Source organism: Sander vitreus, chromosome 3, assembly GCF_031162955.1.
Source record: "Sander vitreus isolate 19-12246 chromosome 3, sanVit1, whole genome shotgun sequence".
In the NCBI taxonomy this organism is placed as follows: Eukaryota; Metazoa; Chordata; class Actinopteri; order Perciformes; family Percidae; genus Sander; species Sander vitreus.
In genome coordinates this window covers 13,455,879-13,474,461 of record NC_135857.1, presented here as the reverse complement: position 1 = coordinate 13,474,461, position 18,583 = coordinate 13,455,879, and the positions used below count along the sequence as shown (strand labels likewise).

The 18,583-nt window shown below is 40.7% G+C and overlaps 1 protein-coding gene across 3 annotated transcripts; it reads right to left on the bottom strand.

The window, feature by feature from the left end:
- Window positions 1-361: 361 nt before the first annotated feature.
- Window positions 362-17,581, bottom strand: clasrp (CLK4-associating serine/arginine rich protein). Of its 3 annotated transcripts, none has more exons than XR_013501737.1 (21): window positions 17,471-17,581; window positions 15,811-15,950; window positions 13,561-13,658; window positions 13,335-13,436; window positions 12,737-12,816; window positions 12,509-12,593; window positions 12,257-12,393; window positions 11,858-11,954; window positions 9,419-9,497; window positions 9,264-9,337; window positions 9,125-9,166; window positions 8,816-9,031; window positions 8,099-8,410; window positions 7,232-7,414; window positions 6,688-6,727; window positions 4,786-4,846; window positions 4,592-4,650; window positions 4,446-4,492; window positions 4,267-4,352; window positions 3,251-3,795; window positions 362-1,091 (listed from the first exon to the last, which is right to left on the bottom strand). XR_013501737.1 is itself a non-coding variant. In XM_078246099.1 (21 exons), the coding sequence occupies exons 2-21, from the start codon at window positions 15,907-15,909 to the stop codon at window positions 1,043-1,045; spliced, it is 1,971 nt and encodes a 656-aa protein (XP_078102225.1). In that variant the 5' UTR covers window positions 15,910-15,950; window positions 17,471-17,556; the 3' UTR covers window positions 362-1,042. The 3 variants fall into 3 exon arrangements, 2 of the variants coding, with proteins under 2 accessions (XP_078102225.1, XP_078102226.1); XM_078246099.1 differs by having other exon boundaries at window positions 3,771-3,795; window positions 17,471-17,556; XM_078246100.1 differs by lacking the exons at window positions 362-1,091; window positions 3,251-3,795; window positions 4,267-4,352 and having other exon boundaries at window positions 6,684-6,727; window positions 17,471-17,556.
- Between the last annotated feature and the right edge of the window lie 1,002 nt (window positions 17,582-18,583).

The following is an 18,583-nucleotide window of genomic DNA, read 5'->3' as shown; positions in this document are numbered from 1 at the left end:
CCTTTACTTGTTGACCAGTGTTGATCTGTGACGGTTATACCATTATAGACAGTATAATACCATTAAACACAGAAAAACGAAAATGCCTCAAAAGTCAGAGTGACAGTAACACAAGCTGCATTGTTCGCTCAAAAACTAAGATTTGTCGCCACCTACTGATAAAAAATAAACTGCAACCCTGTGTGTAAACCTTCAGTGAGCATATAGCCTACTGAACTATGTAGCATATTTTTCATCAACATTTGATCAAATATTCAACTATATTTTATATTTAACCAAACCCAAATGCACAGCATTTCTTCGTGTAAAACATGTAAAAGCAACAGGGATTATAGAGGTTAAAAAAGAAAAAATGAACAAATAATTTCAAAGTCAGTTTTATTTGTTTCTCTGTATTTAACATTCCACATTACTGAGAACAAAAAGTTATTTGTTGCTGTTACCGGTTGGCAGAGGACAGAGTATAAAAAGAGCAGTAGATAGAGATGAACTGTGTATTCTTTAATAAAGAAGTTTGAAATGGATGTATATAAATATCAGCTCACGAAAGTTGTTTAAAATGGTCTTTAGTGTGAGCGTTTGTTAGAGAAAAGTAAAAGGCAGATGGATTGTGTAATGCCATGAGGACGATGTGAGGTAAAAGGGGAGATATTGCTTAGTACTATGTACTTTGAAATGCAAACGAAGAAATGAGAAGAACTGTTCAGGCAGAAAAATAAAAAAGGAGCATGCAAAAGAAGAAACCAGAAACTCATTTAATAAACCTGCAGTCTCTTTACAAGATGAAGCAAAAAGGAAACAGGCAAAACAAATTACGCTTGGTTCAACCAATCAGTGGTGTAATTAGTGTAACTAAAGGTATCACAGCCAAAATGTTATATTCTGTAGACACATACCAGAGAACATAGCGTTCAGGTAAAGATATGTGCCCTAGTCAGTCCATCTCTTCATATTTCCATGTTAATAGGCCGTTTGTTGGACAGTATGTGTGCCAATGACAAGGTCCTTTACTAAAAAGATACTGTAGGATGTTTTACGCTGCTCAGTATCGGTAGTATGGACTCCGTGACCGAGACCGTGACCTCGACCTCCTGGGGGGAAAAAATATATATATATGTATTAGAATATTGCAGATACATTGGTGTATAAAGCGCAGAAATGGCAAAGATATGTTTAAGGTCATTGAGAAACAGTGTCTCCAACACATAGTGTGTCTACTGACATTTATTTTTCAACTGTAAAATTAATTTAGAACAATATTTTGGTTACAATTCTTTAAAAAAATAAAAATGATTAAGTTACAAAAACAAATTATCTTTTTTAAATCTTAAATATGGGCATTAATGCAGTTGGGTTCTACTTGAGACTTGAATATAAAACTTTTCTAAATGTAAAAAGAATACTCGAAAATGAATTGGAGTAGTTTCTGTGAGGGAAAGGAATTTGCAGGGAAAAGTTTGAGGTATATTCTCTCAATTTAGATTTTAAAGGGATACTTTGCCGGTATTCAACCAACTTTGTTGGTAGTATGTGTAAATGAACTACTGTAAATGTCCCTCCATGTTACCAGTGCCCAGATCTCCCTGCTCACAGGCCAGCAGAACAACCATTAAGTGATGTGTTTGACACAAGATACTTCACTTGGAAGTTTGCTGCTGGCCCTAGGGCCTGTTCAAACTACAGACTGTACTTAAAGGTGGTCTAAGCGATGTTGGGTGACAGCACTTCTTGTTGACATTCAAAGTATTTTCAAACAAAACGAGGCTAGCTCGCCCCTCCCTCCTCCTCCCTTCCGTGCACTAACCCCCCAACCCCCACCCCCAAATCCTTCTTGTCGGTTATTGGCAGGAACGTTGGAAGACTTACGTTTCGTGGTGCTGAGGCCTGTACTACGAATCCAGATCAACATGCCCTGGATTTATTTCAGTTACCCGGCTTCACCTAACCTAACAACCACTGTCCCGCATAAGCTGCGTCACGACGGTGGTTAACTAGTTCAATCAACCCACATAAAAGAGGATTGTGTTTGCACAGCATGGCCAATCGCAAACACCTACCAGAGCCACATATTTTACATAAGAGCAAACTATAATTCTATACAACTATGAAGAACACAGACACGGTTTTACAGGCAAAACGGGAAGGAAAGCTGGCAAAAAATAGCCGACGCTGTAAATGTGTGAATCACACTTATCAATAACACTTCCCCATCAGTCAGGACCAAGATCTGACCATAATTACACTTGTGCTTTCTATAAACTGTCGTTGCTTTAGCCTTTTATTCCAGTTGCAACCCTGGCAGTGGTAAGCGGTCGTGAGAGCAAATAATATAAAAAAAATATAAAAACATAATTCAAACCGCATTGAGCGCATTGGCAACACACGGCTCAAGAAGCCGACAAATAGCCTTTATGTAATTCCCTCCGCTCAAATCTATATCTTTCATAAAAATACCCATCAGGGAATGTCTCTAAATGTTTTAATCTCTCTCTCTCTCTCTCTCTCTCTGATCTTCTAAGAACGGTGATGCCGTTATCAATCGAGTATTCATTGGTCAGTAGGCGGTGCTTTTACACCGGTAGATCTGTAATGTCCAACATAACCTGCTCCAGAGCAGGTCAGGTGTTCAGCATAAGTAACCACGGCGATTTAACCCGGTAACAAGTGATCCACCGTGGTGATACACAAAACCCTGGGTTGAACCTGAAGTTACCTCGTTAACTCCAAATCTTGCTTTGTAGGTCAGGCCTCAGGTTGGCGCAGTTTGTTTTTGTTGCCGTTAGTGGAGCCTGGGCTGTCTACAGAGGCTGTGTTTTTTTTTTTTACAGTGTGTTCAGGGGACAGTCAGCTCGCAGATAGTGTGGAGATGTTTGCTGTATGTGACAAAAAATGTTGTAGCCTAAAAAACGCATGACATTGCTTAGAGCACCTTTAAGCATACAGACACAAAGAGTATAGAAGCAGATCGAGAGAGATAGCCACTCTTTTCTCTCAAGATTTGGTTACTGTATTGCCTACCTTTCGCCTAAAATGTTTAGAAATATATTTTAGTGCACCGTTTGGCTGAAATATGACAATTTGGTAACAGGAAGTGGGCTCCATACCGTTTCCTGTATTGTGAAAACGAAGGGTAAAAAAACGTAGATGAAACTGTAAGACTAGGCAGCGCTGATCAAATATAAACCATGGTTCTGTTAGTGCATTGCCTATTTCTCACCTAAAATGTTTTTGGAAAGATAATTCAGCTTACCGTTTAACTGTTATACGAGATAGTTTGTTACCAGCTGGCCGCCATTCTCTCTCAATGCGAATGAGCTCGACATGCTCGCATTATGTCACCCACCAGCAGGAGCGTTTAGTGGTCTGGTGCGGCGCAGTGCATTCTAGTAATTGTAGGTTTTCTACCTTTTGAGCGAAAGGGAATATCACAGCTTCTTTTTGCAGGTTTCTCCAGTCATGTAGCACAAATAAAAAAAAAAAAAATGTTGGTGCCATTCTACCCAGCCCAGTTTTATGAACAGACCCTCTTTCCAGCAGTAAAGTACTTCTTTAACATGTGCTGGATAATTTCCGTTCTTGGCCTGACCTCTCTCAAGACTTGACACACTGATTTGGTAGTTGAGCAACGAAAAAGCCAAGTAGCATTAGTGTTGCATATAAAAGGCATTGTGATGAGCCTTTAAGATAGTGTTTATGCATTAATGTGAAAGACTCCCATTATTCACTCTGCTTCATCGGAGCTGTGTAGACTCTTGTGGCTTCTCACATACCTTCTGTGTGAGTTGTGCTCTCGGCCTGAAGGAACAGAGGACACAGAGACACCATCAAAACAATAGCAAGCCAGAACATCTTAAAAGGAGTGATGGAATGATTATATAGGGTATTTCACACCGTTCCTTAAGGTCTCCTAATAGGGTATGTAAACATTGGTTGGGCTGAAAATGGCCCGGGTTGAAGCGCACGCACACTTACATAAGAAAGAGCTGTCAAAGGGACTTTGAGGTTCTACGCCTATTTTACCCACCGAACTGTCATAATTCAACTATGACAAGGTAAACTCGGTTTTGCATTCTATCACCCCTTTAAAGCCTATAAAACGGTCAGAGCAGCAAATCAGACACTGAGGCCAGCAAATCAGATGTTTAGCTAATTTCAATATTTTGGTTACTTCTGTTTGAGAATGCAAGAATGCACACACACAACAAACCAAATTATTATTATTATTATATTAGATTCATATGGGTATTTGTGATCAGAAAGTCTTACCATATTTGGAAGGAGAAGGAGAGTGGCTCTGTCGCCCGTACTGTCTTTCCCATTCATCCCTCTCTTTCTCACGTCTCTCACGCTCCCTAAACACAGAGCCTCTGGGTCAGACAGTTGCAACACACAAATACCAAACAGTCCACTTACATACACACACAGATTCTCACACAGATTCTTACTTCATGCGTATCTTGCGTGCCATGGCTCGTAGCTCTCCCTCTCGCTCCTGTGAAATTAAACGCATAGCAATGAGGGTAGTTACAGGATAACAGAGACTCGGTTTCAGCCTGAAATTCAAGTACACGCACAGAAAAAACAGACACACCTGTCGTTTGTGTTCCTGCTGCTGGATCTTAACCTGAGCAGCCCGTTTATCCGCCTTGGCTGCAGAACGGAAAAATAAAAACAGGAAATTGAATTTACCAACTTGTAATAAGCATAATTTGACAAAACAGATACATCTCAACATGTTTCTTAACTTGTGCAGGAAACACATGCACTCTGCTCAGTTGTACTCACACTGCTTGTTGAGTGCCTTCTGCATTCGTAGCTTCAGCCGCTCCTGTGGGGTCATCTTGGGCTGCAGGTGAAACAGTTGTGTTAGCACATCCTTTCACAGCCTGATAAAAGTGTCTGTGTGTGTAAGTGTGTGTGTGTAAGAGAGAGATCAGAAGCATTGTGTTGTCATACAATTTTGGTTCTATCACATTTATGTACAGTAGCTGGTGGAGTTAAAAAGGCTGCAGATAAATGTATTATGTGTGATGTTTGTTGAGTCAACAAGCACACTTGAATCTTACTAGCTGAACAGGCTGTCTGCGCATGTGTGTGTGTGAGTGGACAGAGGCAAACTGTTGCTGTAGGATAGTTTAGAAGCAGGACAGGATCCGTTACATGAACCTTTATACCGGTACTTAAATATATTTATATGTACATGGTCAGAAAGATAAGAGGAGTGGGACAGCAGACGAAGGAGACAAGGGTCAGAAAGTGAAAGAAGGGAAAGTTTAGGTCTGTTGAATTCCGAAAGTTCAGAAAGAGTCAGTGGCATTTTGTTACTGACACACTCATCACTGGGCCATTTAAACCTGGCCAAGCAAGAAAAACTGCAGGTCACAACAGTGCAAAGAAGATTATAACTCCTAACTCTATTTGACTTTTGGAAGTATATTCAAATCTTTTCTTCTTTGCCAGGAAATGCAGTAAGAAGAGAAGCTGGTTCAGAACAGCAAATGGCCCAGAATGTTAGAATATAACAACAAATTATACATTATTTAATCTTAAAGGAATAGTCTGATATTTTGGGAATTATTTCCTTTCTTGTTCAGAGTTAGATGAGAAGATTGATACCACTCTCATGTCGGTACACAAAATATGAAGCTACTACGAGTAGCTTAGCTGGAAAGCAGCGAGCCTGGCTCTGTCCAAAGGTAACAATATTGACCTACTAGCACCTCTAAAGCTCACTAATTAACACATTATATCTGGTTTGTTTAATCTAGAAATAGGCAGGGACATAACACCCCATATAAGAGTGATATGTTGTCTTAAACTTCTGATTGTACAAATTAAACAAACAAGACACGTGTTAATTAAGCTTAGTTAATAAGACTACCCCCAGTAGCTTCATATTTAGTATACAGACAGGGGAGTTGTATCAATCGTCCTGTCTAACTCTTTGCAAGAGTGTATTTCCCAAAATGTCCAACTATTTCTTTAACTCTCATCTCAAGTCTTCAATCTTTATGCTGGACATAAAGCACTTAATTTTAATAATAAGAGCGTGCACTGCTGCTTCTTAAAACAAGGCCAAAAACGGCTGTCCAGAGCACCCCCCATCTGTTTTTTTCATCAAAAATTAATCAATCTTTTTCTGTCACTATGAAAGATCACTTGGCTAATACTGATTCACAAGTTGTAACAAGACACATGGTCAGTAGCAAAATAAGTCATCTTTTCCTCTTAGGGCCATACTGCTGCTTATACGAGACTACAAACGGATATAAAGATGCTGCACTCTCTCACCCACATGTATATGTATACATGCATTCACAACCCACACTAAGAGCACAAACAAGACAATAATGACTTCACAGGGTGCTGATATGTTCACTCCATAGAGAGATGGCAGCATTAATTCAGTCGGTCATTTTTCAGTGTTTGCCAGTTCACATTCTTCATAGCAAAACATTTGACAAGGTGAAGAATACTGTAATGAATATTAAAAAATAGATGAAAGGCTTTGACTGCAGTGCATGTCCACTTTGTTTGGGGGGGGGAGGAAATCACATCATCATTTTATTTTCTGTGGGCAACAATGGCTTCTACATCCCAGTCTGGTGGACAACCATGTCAGCCTGTCAGGGATGAGGGAGGCGTAGGCTTTAGCAAGAAACCCAGCTAGATCAAATTCTTACTGACTTTGGCAGCTCCCGTCTCTTTACCACCCGGAGTATCAGGCCTGGAGACAGGGAGAGAAAAGACAATCAGCTGGGGTGATGAAGACATCTTGATCTAGAAAGAAAACATTGTTTATTTATCATGTCATGGTATGGTATACATGGGGGAATAAAAACACGATAATACATTCATAAATTATTCTTATGGCTTAATAACTAATAACTACATAGTTCAATGTTCATAAACAGTTTTAAGTGAAGACAATAACCAAACACTCTCAAACGCTGCTCAAAAAGCACTGAAATAAACATTGCAATTCTCAAAGTGACTTCAAATGAAATACTATACAGTTACATGTTAAATTATACCACTCTTGGGTATATTCAAAGAAAAGTTTACATTTTGGTGATGAACTGCAGAGTATAATATTCCCGGGTGGGTAAAATGGTGCTAAATGATTATGATGCAGCCCCAGCTATTGCCTCTCCTCAGGAGTTAAAAGATATTTTTCCCAACAGTTTTTCAGTGTAGTGGTCTTTGCCACAGTGTTTAAATGTCTTCTTACTTTCTTAGCTTGTCACAGACGGTGTTGGTAGAGGGCTGGGCTCCTCTGTGAGGGGAGGGACTGTGGTTGGGGCGACTGGGGGACTGAGAAGGACTCCGGCTACCGCTGTCTCCCCGCCGGTGGCCTCCACTGCTCCGACCCCCTCGCCTCAAACTGCCCCCCTGCCGTGAGCTGGAACGGGACCTAACAGTTGACAGAAAGAGAGCTTGTGTCGACGACCTGCGTGTTGTAAAACAATAACTAATGCACTGTTGCAGACATAGGGGAGTCTTAAACCCGAGACACACCAAGCCGATAATCGGCCGTCAGACAGTCTGGCGAGGTCAGTGACTCGAGTCTGTTCAGTGTGTTCCGTGCCGTCATCCGTCCGAGGGGCTGTCGGCCTTCATTTTGGCCGATTTGACATGTATAATTGGTGGGGTGGGCACTGCCGGCAGTTGGACTCAAATGACCAATCTGATTGGTAGAGTGCTAACCCGGAAACGGGGAGCGGAATGAGCGTGACGTGAGTGTAGAGTATCTACCTTTGTCAATCTGAAATGAAGACAGATTCAGCAACTGCATGGCCTATTTCTCGCTTAAAATGTTTTCAGAAGCACGTTTCGGTGAACTATTTTAGTACAATATGAGATCGTATTCTTAACAAGCCGCCATGACAGTCTGTCTTTGTATTTCCAGAGAAACCAGACCCACGTGACGCATTCGTCCAATCAGCTGCCGTTTTAATTCTTGGGCGACAATACAGATTAGCGCTGCCTGCTTCGGTGTGTTCCGAGGCACTTTTTTGACTAACTCGGGGAGACTGATCAGTCCAACTGCCTTTTCTGCCGAGGGTCGGTCGTCTGGTCAGCGTGTCTGCAGCTTTACCTTGTCCGTCTGCGCGACGAGTATCGTCTCCTGTCACGGTCCCTGTCTCTGTCCCTCTCGCGCTCTCTGTCGTTAGACCGCGATCGTGTCCGGTCACGTCTCCTCCAGGATGCGGCCCCTCCGTTTCCTCCTCTACTCCGGGAGTGAGATATGGAACGCCGTCTCGACCGTGATCGGGTCCGGGATCGCCGCCCCTCCCTTCCCCCGCGTCCACGTCTAGCACGACGTGAACGGGAAGAAGAGCGAGAGGAAGACCGAGATGAGGAGCGGGAGGAGGAGGAAGGGGAGCGACTGGAGGATGACCTTCGTCTCCTGGACAAACAGAGACACGCAGTTTTAGTAACAACACCAGCCCAGCACCTAGGCTATCGTCAGAATACTTTGGTTTTCTTGTTTTTAAATTTTTTTACTGTCACATGCTTGACTTTGTAGAGAGGTATAAATAAGCAAATATCTAAATCTCATATACTGGTATAGCTCTACTCAAGCACATTTTCTCTGAGCACATGCAGAATAGGAATTTGTTATTTAACACCAAGTCTTTGCACTGACATTTTACTTTTAGATTTAAAAACTGCGATCCACCTCACCTACCACAAAAATCTGTATTTCATCGTCAGTATTCTTTCTGCCTCAACAGCTGTGGTCATTCTAACAATAATTTGACTGTAAGAAGAAAATAACTATGAAAAGCCAGGAAGACGGAAAGTTACCGACCGGGAGCCCCTGCTATGACCTGCAGGGTGCTGCAAGTTGGAGGGGGCGTGTCCAGAGTGAGGAGCGGCTGCTTGTGTTGCTGCTGCGGCTGCAGCTGCTGCTGCTGCTGCTGCAGCCTCATCATCGCTGCCTCCGTAGCTGGTGATGAAGGTGATCTTCTCTGGACCGGGAGAACGAGAGCGTGACCGCGACTCAGAGCTAGACTCCGACTCTGGCCTGAAAGAGAGATCAGAAAATAAAGTTCAAACATACATACAGACTCAACTAATCAGGAAATTAAGAACGAGAGGCACAAAATAATCAACTCACCGTTTATAGGGATCGTATGTTGGGCTGTCTCTCCTGGCATAGCTGATGAACAGGAGAATGAGGACATAAGTTAAACGTGCCATGAGGTAAGTGCACATTTAATGAGGAAAAAACCCTATAAAAGAATAAGATAATTTACCTTGGTGGGCTGATCTGTCTACCTTTTAGTCTCTTCTCTCTGAACTCTCTCCTTTGTCTGCGAGAACGCCGGCCCTGAAATTATGAAATATGTCACTTAAAGAGTCTAATATACCAAACACAGACACACACACACCTCAGTGGATGTTATCTTACAGAATACATGGCCTTCTCCGCCTCCAGAGCCTTGGCATGTTTGATGGCCTCCACTTCCTCCTTGTCTTTCCTCAACATCCTAATAAACAGGTATCATGTTAACAGTGTTACAATAAATAATCACTATGTCAACAGTGTAAAATGTTTAGTGATTTTATATATATATATATATATATATAACAGCTTAATAAAATATAAGCATGAAAAGCACAAGACAGAGCCATACAGTTGATTTTGGGTATTCCTTCATTCCTATGAACATGGAAGTTCAATTTATTCCTCTCAGCTCAAAACCACATCTGCGAGCATGCTCAGTGACTGCAAGACACTAAACTACTTGTCAGAACCTGTGAATGCATTCACACAAGTTTTTTGGCTACAGTGTTCAATGCAATGACGGATTATATCCCATCAAAATTAATTATATCACTCTTAAGTGTTTCCCATACACAGGTTAAACTTGGGCGGCCCACCCGGGTAGATTGATACCCACCCAGGTAGATAAAATCCAGATTACATTCCCCCCACCCCCCAATCAACAATGTAATTTTATACACACAGACCAGCGGCCTCCAGCCCCTTCCCCTCGTGAAGTCGCGCGCTGTGTGCATGACACAGCGCAGCATGCCGCTTGTGGTGTTGTGGCTTGCTGGATTAAATGTACTGATAAACCGTAAAAGCGCTGCAGCCACACCGATGTGAAAGCGCCATAAACAGAGTCTGGTTGTTCACCCTCTCCGCGGTAGTGTGCTCCACTCGAGCTGATCTATATAATGGAGTAAACTGGAGCTAACTGCTAACCAAGCTAAGATTTACAATAACATGTAACTTTCTGTCTGGATTAGGGGTGGAACGGTACACTGAAGTCACGGTTCGGTTCATACCTCGGTTCAGACATCACGGTTCGGTACAATGGAGGGAAAAGCATAACAAAAACGCAGAAGGCAATTTTTTTTTATTGTGCATGTCTCAGGCTGTACCACCTAGTGTCATCCAGTCTCTCCCCTGAACTAGCTGCAACAGCCTGAAGCGTATAAAGTAAGATGTAAACAGTAAACAATAACTAACAGCGGAGCTAACAGCTAACGGCGGAGCTAACAGCAGAGCATACAGCGAAGCAAATGGGCCTGGAAGCCATTTGCGGTTGAGGCAAGAAGGGATACAGCTACAGTACATCCGTGTTTGGTTGTATATAGAAGGGACTAGTTTGCTTCGTGTGGACTCACTGGACCGACTCGACATGTAGGCAGAGCTTGGGAGCTTCAGAGCTAAGGCGGGGCTACAGATTAGGTGTCCCTAAGAAACACGTATGTAACAGTAGTTCCACATTACATTAATTCATTTGCGCGCAAGTTTTATTTATTTTTATACCGTGTATTCTCCGTGTAAATTCATGTACCGAACCGAGACGCCCGTACCGTTTCAATACGAATACATGTACCGTTCCACCCCTAGTCTGGATCATAGTATGGTTTTAAAGTTAAGTCGTTATATACATATAATATTTCAGGTCCGGGTAACGTTAATCAGGTATTTCATCTGCTGAACCTTAATTTTATTGACAAGCCAACCAGATTTAATTGACAAAGCACATCATAGGCTAGTTAACAGTTATTTCTTTCTTAACTGTGTTATGTAGTCACTTTTAAGTAAATAGTGGGACTAGTTTACTACTAAACTACCATCACACGCCACACCGTCACATCCTGCGCCACCCACCACCACAAGTAAATTCTCAACCTGTGGGAAACACTGCTCTTATATGTTTTTGATCAATAATGGAGTTCTATGTGATGAAGCCCAATGAGGTTGTGCCTACACTGACAATGATTTTTTTGGGGGGGTTTTGGTCTCCTCAATGCGTTGTAAAGTAGAAACATCGGTATTGTTCAACCTGGACACTATTTTCCTATGTGTAAGTGACTAATGGCGATAACAATGTTTTAAACTGCAGCAGGGCTCCAGACTAACTTTTTTCTGATACCGGTGCCTATGTCTGCGACATTAAAGAACGGCTTGTTTATTGCTAAGACCATATCATGGTCAACTTTAAATCATTTATTTAAAATGTAATAACCTATCTCACCAGCCAATTGCTTAAACAAAATGAAGAACGACTAGATGGCAGAGTATCCATACTGTCAACATTATGGAAATACAAAAACATGGGGAAATAGGATCCAGTTTGAAAAATACCGAAGTTCCCCTTTAATATAAGTAAAAAAGATAAATAATGCCAATGTAATAAGTTGTTTTTGAAGTTCATATTAGCTCATCTAAAATTCTACCAAGACCGTTTATGCGGTGACTCACCACTGAATTTCTAATTTGTTTATGTAAACAGAACTCCTAGAAAGCAGCATCATAGCACATTACGGAGCTTTGCTTTGCTCTACATTTGACCTTTAAGACATGATGATACAATTACTGAGATGTTACCTAACAAAGTCTCCTTCAGCCATTCCATATGGGGTTGCCATTTTGTTGAGGTCCAACACTTGTTCCTGGTTCAACTCATCCACATCAACCTCCACATCTGCACACACACACACAAAGCTTTTTAACACAGAAACATGTGAAATTGTACCATAATACACAGAGGATCCTGAGGTAAGTAGGTGAAACAAAGACGAAAATATCATTGAGTTGCTGTGCTATTATTTGTTGTTGAATTATTATTTCTACATATATTTAATGAAGGCGGTTGTTATACTGAGGTGCACATTTCTGCTCTGCATCCTGTTTCTGAATCTGCATAACTGTTGTTTTTTGGGGGTTTGCCTCTGAAGTTTTCATTTTCCTGATGTGTAAATCTGTGTGCCAAACCCATTTCCTCACCAATATCTGGGATGCCCTCATCCTCTTCGGATTCACTGTTTTCTGAATTGTCTTCATCTTTGTCTGACTCAGGGTCGGGCTCCGTCACAGTGCTGTCTTCATAGGTGTAACCAATAGTGGCCTTCTTTTCAGCCAGTCTGTACAACGGGGAGGATTTATGAATACATAGCCAACCAAGACACTCTAAGACCCATGGATTTAAATGCACAGTGGGGATGAAACCACCATTTTTGTAACATTACAATGACATACTTTTTCTTCTCATCCTCATTTGGTTTCTGCAGGCCACCGTACAGCTCATCCAGGTATATCTGGTATAAACACTGCTCCTCAGAGACTGTAGGAGGACAGCAGAGAATTTAAGAGCACAATACAATTGCAAAATATACCCGCCGAGGGCAGGTTAAGGCAACGTTAAGAACACAGTATTGCAACATGAAACCAAATGTTAACGTAATGTATGATGTTTGTGATACTTACTGTTGGCAAAGTCATTCTGCACTAAGCCTCTGTATCGCTCATAATTGGACTTTCTCTCCTCCATCTCCTGCTCTGGGGTTCTGTACGAGACAAAGAGTCAAAGGTTGTTTTATATTTGACCACTTTTTCTGAGCATTTTGGCTTCTAAGAAAGCCTGAAGCAGTGCAGAAGAAGAAAATGAAAATGTCATTGATGACCTGTTAAATTACTGAACGGTTATTTTTTATATACAATAACAAGTTTAATTTTCTTTATTGTCATATGCACAAACAAATACAGAGAAACAGTTGTCGGCAATGAAAATGTTAGATCTCAGGCTCCATCCAACAATGCTCAATATGTAGGAAAAAACATGCAAATAAAAATGGGACTCTAAATTAATTACATAATATATGATATATTAAATAAAGACAAAATAGTGCAGAAGTTAAAATATAACAAACAAATAAAATATATTTGTGGTAGACATTAATTGCAAAATGAATAAACTGTTATCAATGTCTGCACGAACGTAAGGCAAAAAAATGTAACATAAAAAAATATTCACAGTAGACAGATTCTGGGGTTAGATGTGACTTTAACTTATTTTAAGACTTACGAAGTGTTGAGCAGTGGAGGTGTGTAGGTGGGGATGTAGTCCAGGTGAGCCCGTACATCAAACCTGTCAATCATGTTGTTGGCATCTCCTTGCCATGGCATCCTTTTGATAAAACAAAAGAAAAAGGTATAATCTGATCTGAGCCCAAAAACACTGCACATCTGGTGTGTGTGTGTGTGTGTGTGTGTGTGTGTGTGTGTGTGTGTGTGTGTGTGTGTTTCCTCACATGTTGATGGGGCTCTCTGCAGCCAGCGCCACAGCAGGATCCAGGTGGATCTTGTAGGCTCGGCCATGAACCTGGAGAAACTGAGCTGGATCTTTTTTCTGTTGAGACAAAATAAGGGGCAGTAAAGGGCAATAAAATAGCATCTTATATCTAACTAAATAAAGTAACTAACCAAATAGTTAAAGATATACTGTACGGCCCATTAACTCCTCAATTTCATCTTCTATTAAAACCGGAAGTACAATTTAGGCTTGTCTACGTGGTGCTTTACAGTGTCTTGTGAAGTGAGGCTGAACTCAAATAAATGTTTTCGTTTGTTCAAAATGCTGATGCAAGAGAGCTTATTGCATTCATGTGTCATCTCAGGTCTAAATTAGGCTCCGTGTAGACAGCTAGAACAAAAGCCAACTGTCAGAAATAGAAGGCTAACAGGAGGTGAAGGAGTCTCAGCCAACGCATCAGCCAACGCATCAGCCAACTTAAAGCTCAGACCTGTGCCTTAACAGACAGAACAACAGAGGCAGGATAAAGAGAGATGAGATCTGGAGCAAATGATTAAGAGCTTTTGATAAGGTACAGTTTCGACATAAGCATGTCTTCATCAGAGTAAGAAGAGGTAGTGGTGGTCTAGACGTTTAAAAGTGCCTATGCCCAGCTTATAGCTGTCTCTCATTGTTGCTTACGTCTAGCCAATGCCATATTGTCACAGCATATATAAATATGTCATAAAAATATATGTTCAATAACCCAGAATTTCAGGTCAGAGGCTGATCCGTGATTGACATTTACATAATGATGTGCCATTGCATATTCCAGATTCTTAGTGGGAATTTGGGGTCTTTTGTTCTGCATTCTTCAGTTTTATAACATGTTTAGTTTGGCCGACATACACCAGACCGCAGGAACAGTTCAGTACATCGATAACATGAGTGCTACTAATAAACAACAGTTTCTAATAGAGCTGGATGATTATTTGAAAATGTATCGACATTGAAATTCTGAAGCTGTAATCAACGTATTTTTCCCATGATGATAATTTTGATAATTTATTTCTGTTGATAGGCCTATTTTCTCTTTAAGACAATGAGACCACGTGTGCAGGGTCCAAAATTAACACTCGCCAGTCACCAAATGCAGGGGCGGGCCGACACGCACACAAACAAACACTGGTGCACACACCAGACACTACCTTCTGTTTACTGATAGCTAGCGTTTAACTCAGGCTAATTAATTAGCTAATAAGTGCCAATTTTTGGCAGCCAGCCTTGCAAAAGAAAGCACAATGAAATTAAATGTTAACCGATCATTAACCGTTGACCGACAAGCAGGAAACCGAGTCTCAGTTCACCCGTCCGGGAGGCTCTGACACATTTTCCGCACTCCGTGTCCGCGGACAGCTGTAAGCTTGTACCGGTGTTGATGTTTTGTGCATTGTCAGACACATGCAGCCACTTTCCTGAAACTGCTTACGGGACTGACACAAGTCCACAGCAGCCCGCAGCGTGTAAGTCCGAGCCTGTCTCCAGCGCCTGTCTCACAGTCTGTGTCTCTGCCTGGTATAGTCTGGGACAGTCGACTTAACTCGCCGGTCCTCATCAATATAGTTTCATGTGTCACGTAGCTCTCCACAAGCAGAAAAAAAGAGGAGCTTAAAATGCAACTTGCTGGTCGCTAGTTAGGACTAACAAGTTAATTAGCAGTTAGAAGAAATAGATTGTATAGCCTATTTACATTTTTATCATGCAAAAGTATGTTTTTAGTAAGTATTTTATGTAATTTCTAAACTGTATGTATTTCTAATGTTTTTTTTTTTTTTATTATCTAGCCCTCCTTCCCTTTCCCTAAGTGGCTATGCCACTTGTCAGGCCGCCATTGTAAATAAGAACCTGTTCTTAATGACTTGCCTGTAAAAATAAAGGTGAAAAAAAAATTTGCATTTATTTATCATTAGAGGTAAAATGTGCAATTAATCGTGATTTTAGGTCATATAGTGCAGCCCTAGTTTATAAACAAATGTTTTTCCAAAAGGGAATGTCTATCTGTGTTCACTGCTCTCTGATGAGCTCATCGTCATTACTATAGTAAATGTGTACTCCAGATCTCATCTTTCTAGAGAAAGCTCACAGCACTTTGGGCCCAGAGCATCAGATCCGCTAAGGCTTGTTTCCACAGAGCTCCACTGTAGCAGAAATAATATCCAAGTACGTCTGCATACATTGCTCAGATAGATAGATGATAGAAGTCTCTTACTATCTTCTCGTAGTACTCTCGTCGTCGTTCCCCTCTGCGCTTGTAATCTACCATCATGCCACGGAGCTTGCGCTCATGTTTGCGGGCCTCTTGCCACATGACGGCACCGCTGGGGGTGGGGGCGCGGCGGGGCACGGCTGCTGTAGTGAGGCAAAGAGGGAAAAAACATGGGAAAGGAGAAAGAGGGAGCACACAAGGACATGAGGAAATGTAGGACAACAATGGAAGTGGAAGAGGTGTGAAGTGAAAGAGACAGAAGTCAAATGTACAAAATGTAAATATTTGACTGGGACAAGCTGCACAGACAGAGATCTTCTGAGAGATTACTTTACATATCTGGTTCCCACATCACTTCTGATATAAATAATTTAAACATAACTCCCCTACTGTTTACAGTAGTTATTTCTTACCAAAATAAACCACAGTCGTTACATCCGAGAGCACACTGCAACATTCTTTGATTCCAGCTTCTTAAATGTGTATATTTTCTAGTTTCTAAACTCCTCTATGACAGTAAACTGAACATATTTGAGTTGTGGACAAAACCAAGACATTTGAGGACGTCATCTTGGGCTTTTGGAAAACACTGATAACATTTTTCACCATTTTCTGACATTTTATAGACCAAACAACTAATCAATTGAGAAAATAATCATTAGATTAATCAACAATGAAAATAATCGTTAGTTGCAGCCCTATGAAGTAGTTATTTATTTTACATTTTTGCCTGAAATACTCAAAAGTGAAAGTAGATAACTTAATGATATTTCAACAGACATGTCTAGGTAATATATTTATTGATATCAAATAACATATTCATATACTTACTGGTATGTGTTCCTTATCACTCAGTCCTAACTTAAGACTTATATTTATTTATTATTATATTTAGTACGCTAAATTGATGGTTTTAGTCAGTCATGTGTCTTAACCATTTTAACGTGGCCCTGACTGTAGCAAATCCTCTTTCGTGTTGCAAAGGAAAGTGACATTTAAGCCAACAAACAAAATAAAAGCTGATACACGTTTGCACAATACTTCCAATGCTTTTCTATACTTCCAATTACCTTCTTAGACAGAGGGTTTATTGCAGCCACCATTTGTGACTGTATAATATTAACTACAGCTACTGTGTATTATCAAATGGCACAACCATGTTATTTTGAGCTTGGATGTTAAATTAATTGCCTTACCATTAACATGCATTAGCTGTGTTGGTAGATTAACGTTACAGTAGCAGCTAAACCGCCTGTACCCAAAGTGCTAACCTAGCTAACCATAGTATCTATGTAGCTAGCTAACTATCTAATAATGTCGTTGTCATTAAAGTTATACCCCAGCACTGTTTATGTATTTTAAACTTAATTTAATCCTGACATTTTCGCATCCTTCATATCACTTTAAAAATGTGAAATGGCAATGTTTCAAAGTTATCGAAGAGTTTGTTAGCATACACATCGGCCTGATTGCTCATGCAGCCCGGGCCTAACGTTATTCTGCCTGCTGTTAGCCAGTTAGCATCACAGCTAGCCTAGCCTAGCTAGAACGCAAACACGTTAGGAACAACGCGTGTATTGTAACGTTACCGCCTCTTTAACCAACAAAACATAAAATACAGCTGCACAACACATTCAGCATTGTTTCAAAATCCACTGTGTACCTGTTTTACTGACCGCCAACACACACTGGGGTTGTTTTCGGTCAGCCGAAGGCGACGTTAACGTAGTGTCACACTCACACACGCCTCCTCCGCCTGTTGTAAGTGGTCTGTGCAGTACAGAGCTCAGCATAAGGGGGCGCTGCAGTTTTGCAGACTGCAACGGACAATTAGGGCTGCAGAGAGGATCATTGGAGCTGACCTTCCCTCCATCCAGGAGCTGTACCGGTCCAGGGTCAGAAAAAGGGCAGCAAAAATCTCTGCAGACCCCTCACATCCTGATCACAAACTGTTCAACCTCCTTCCCTCTGGTAGCGATACAGGGCACTGTTCGCCAAAACCAGCCAACGCAAAGACAGTTTCTTTCCCCGAGCAGTCACTCTGTTGAATGCTCTGAAATAGCCCCCACCCTTACACTGAACAAAGTCAATAAACACTGTTCTGCTCATCTACCTCATGTATATTTCAATCTTACAATTACAATATTGTTATAAATATATGACCATTGCACCGAACTGCCTTGCACTATATTTATATTTATATTTATACTTAAATCTTAAATCTTGGACTATACTGATATTGCACCATTCCTTCCCTCTCAATTGCTACTGTATTTTTTGTAAATTCTAGTGCAGTGTTATACCATATACTTAACAGTATTTTTTTTATATATATATATATATTTCTTACTATCATTTCTGTTTTTTTATTCTTTATAGGTTGTGTGTTGTACTTGAAAGCAAAGATTAACCAGAGTCAAATTCCTTGTTTGTCTATGCAAACCTGGCCAATAAAGCTGATTCTGATTCTGATTCTGCATAATGAGTAGTTTTAATGTTGGTACTTTAAGTATATTGTGATGCTTATTTTACTAAAGTCAGAGTTTGATTGCAGGACTATTACCTAACAGAGTATAGCATACTATATCTACTTTTACTTTAGTAAAATATCTGAACACTTCTTCCACCACTAGTCAAAACAGGCTTATACTGTTGTCTTGATAAATAAGCAAACTGTAAAAGAAATATGCTGATAAAGATGTGATACAACTGAAAGCTCAATGAAAAGAAAGTGGATCATGACCTTTATGTTTTGCAGCATTTGGCCTCATTTGAG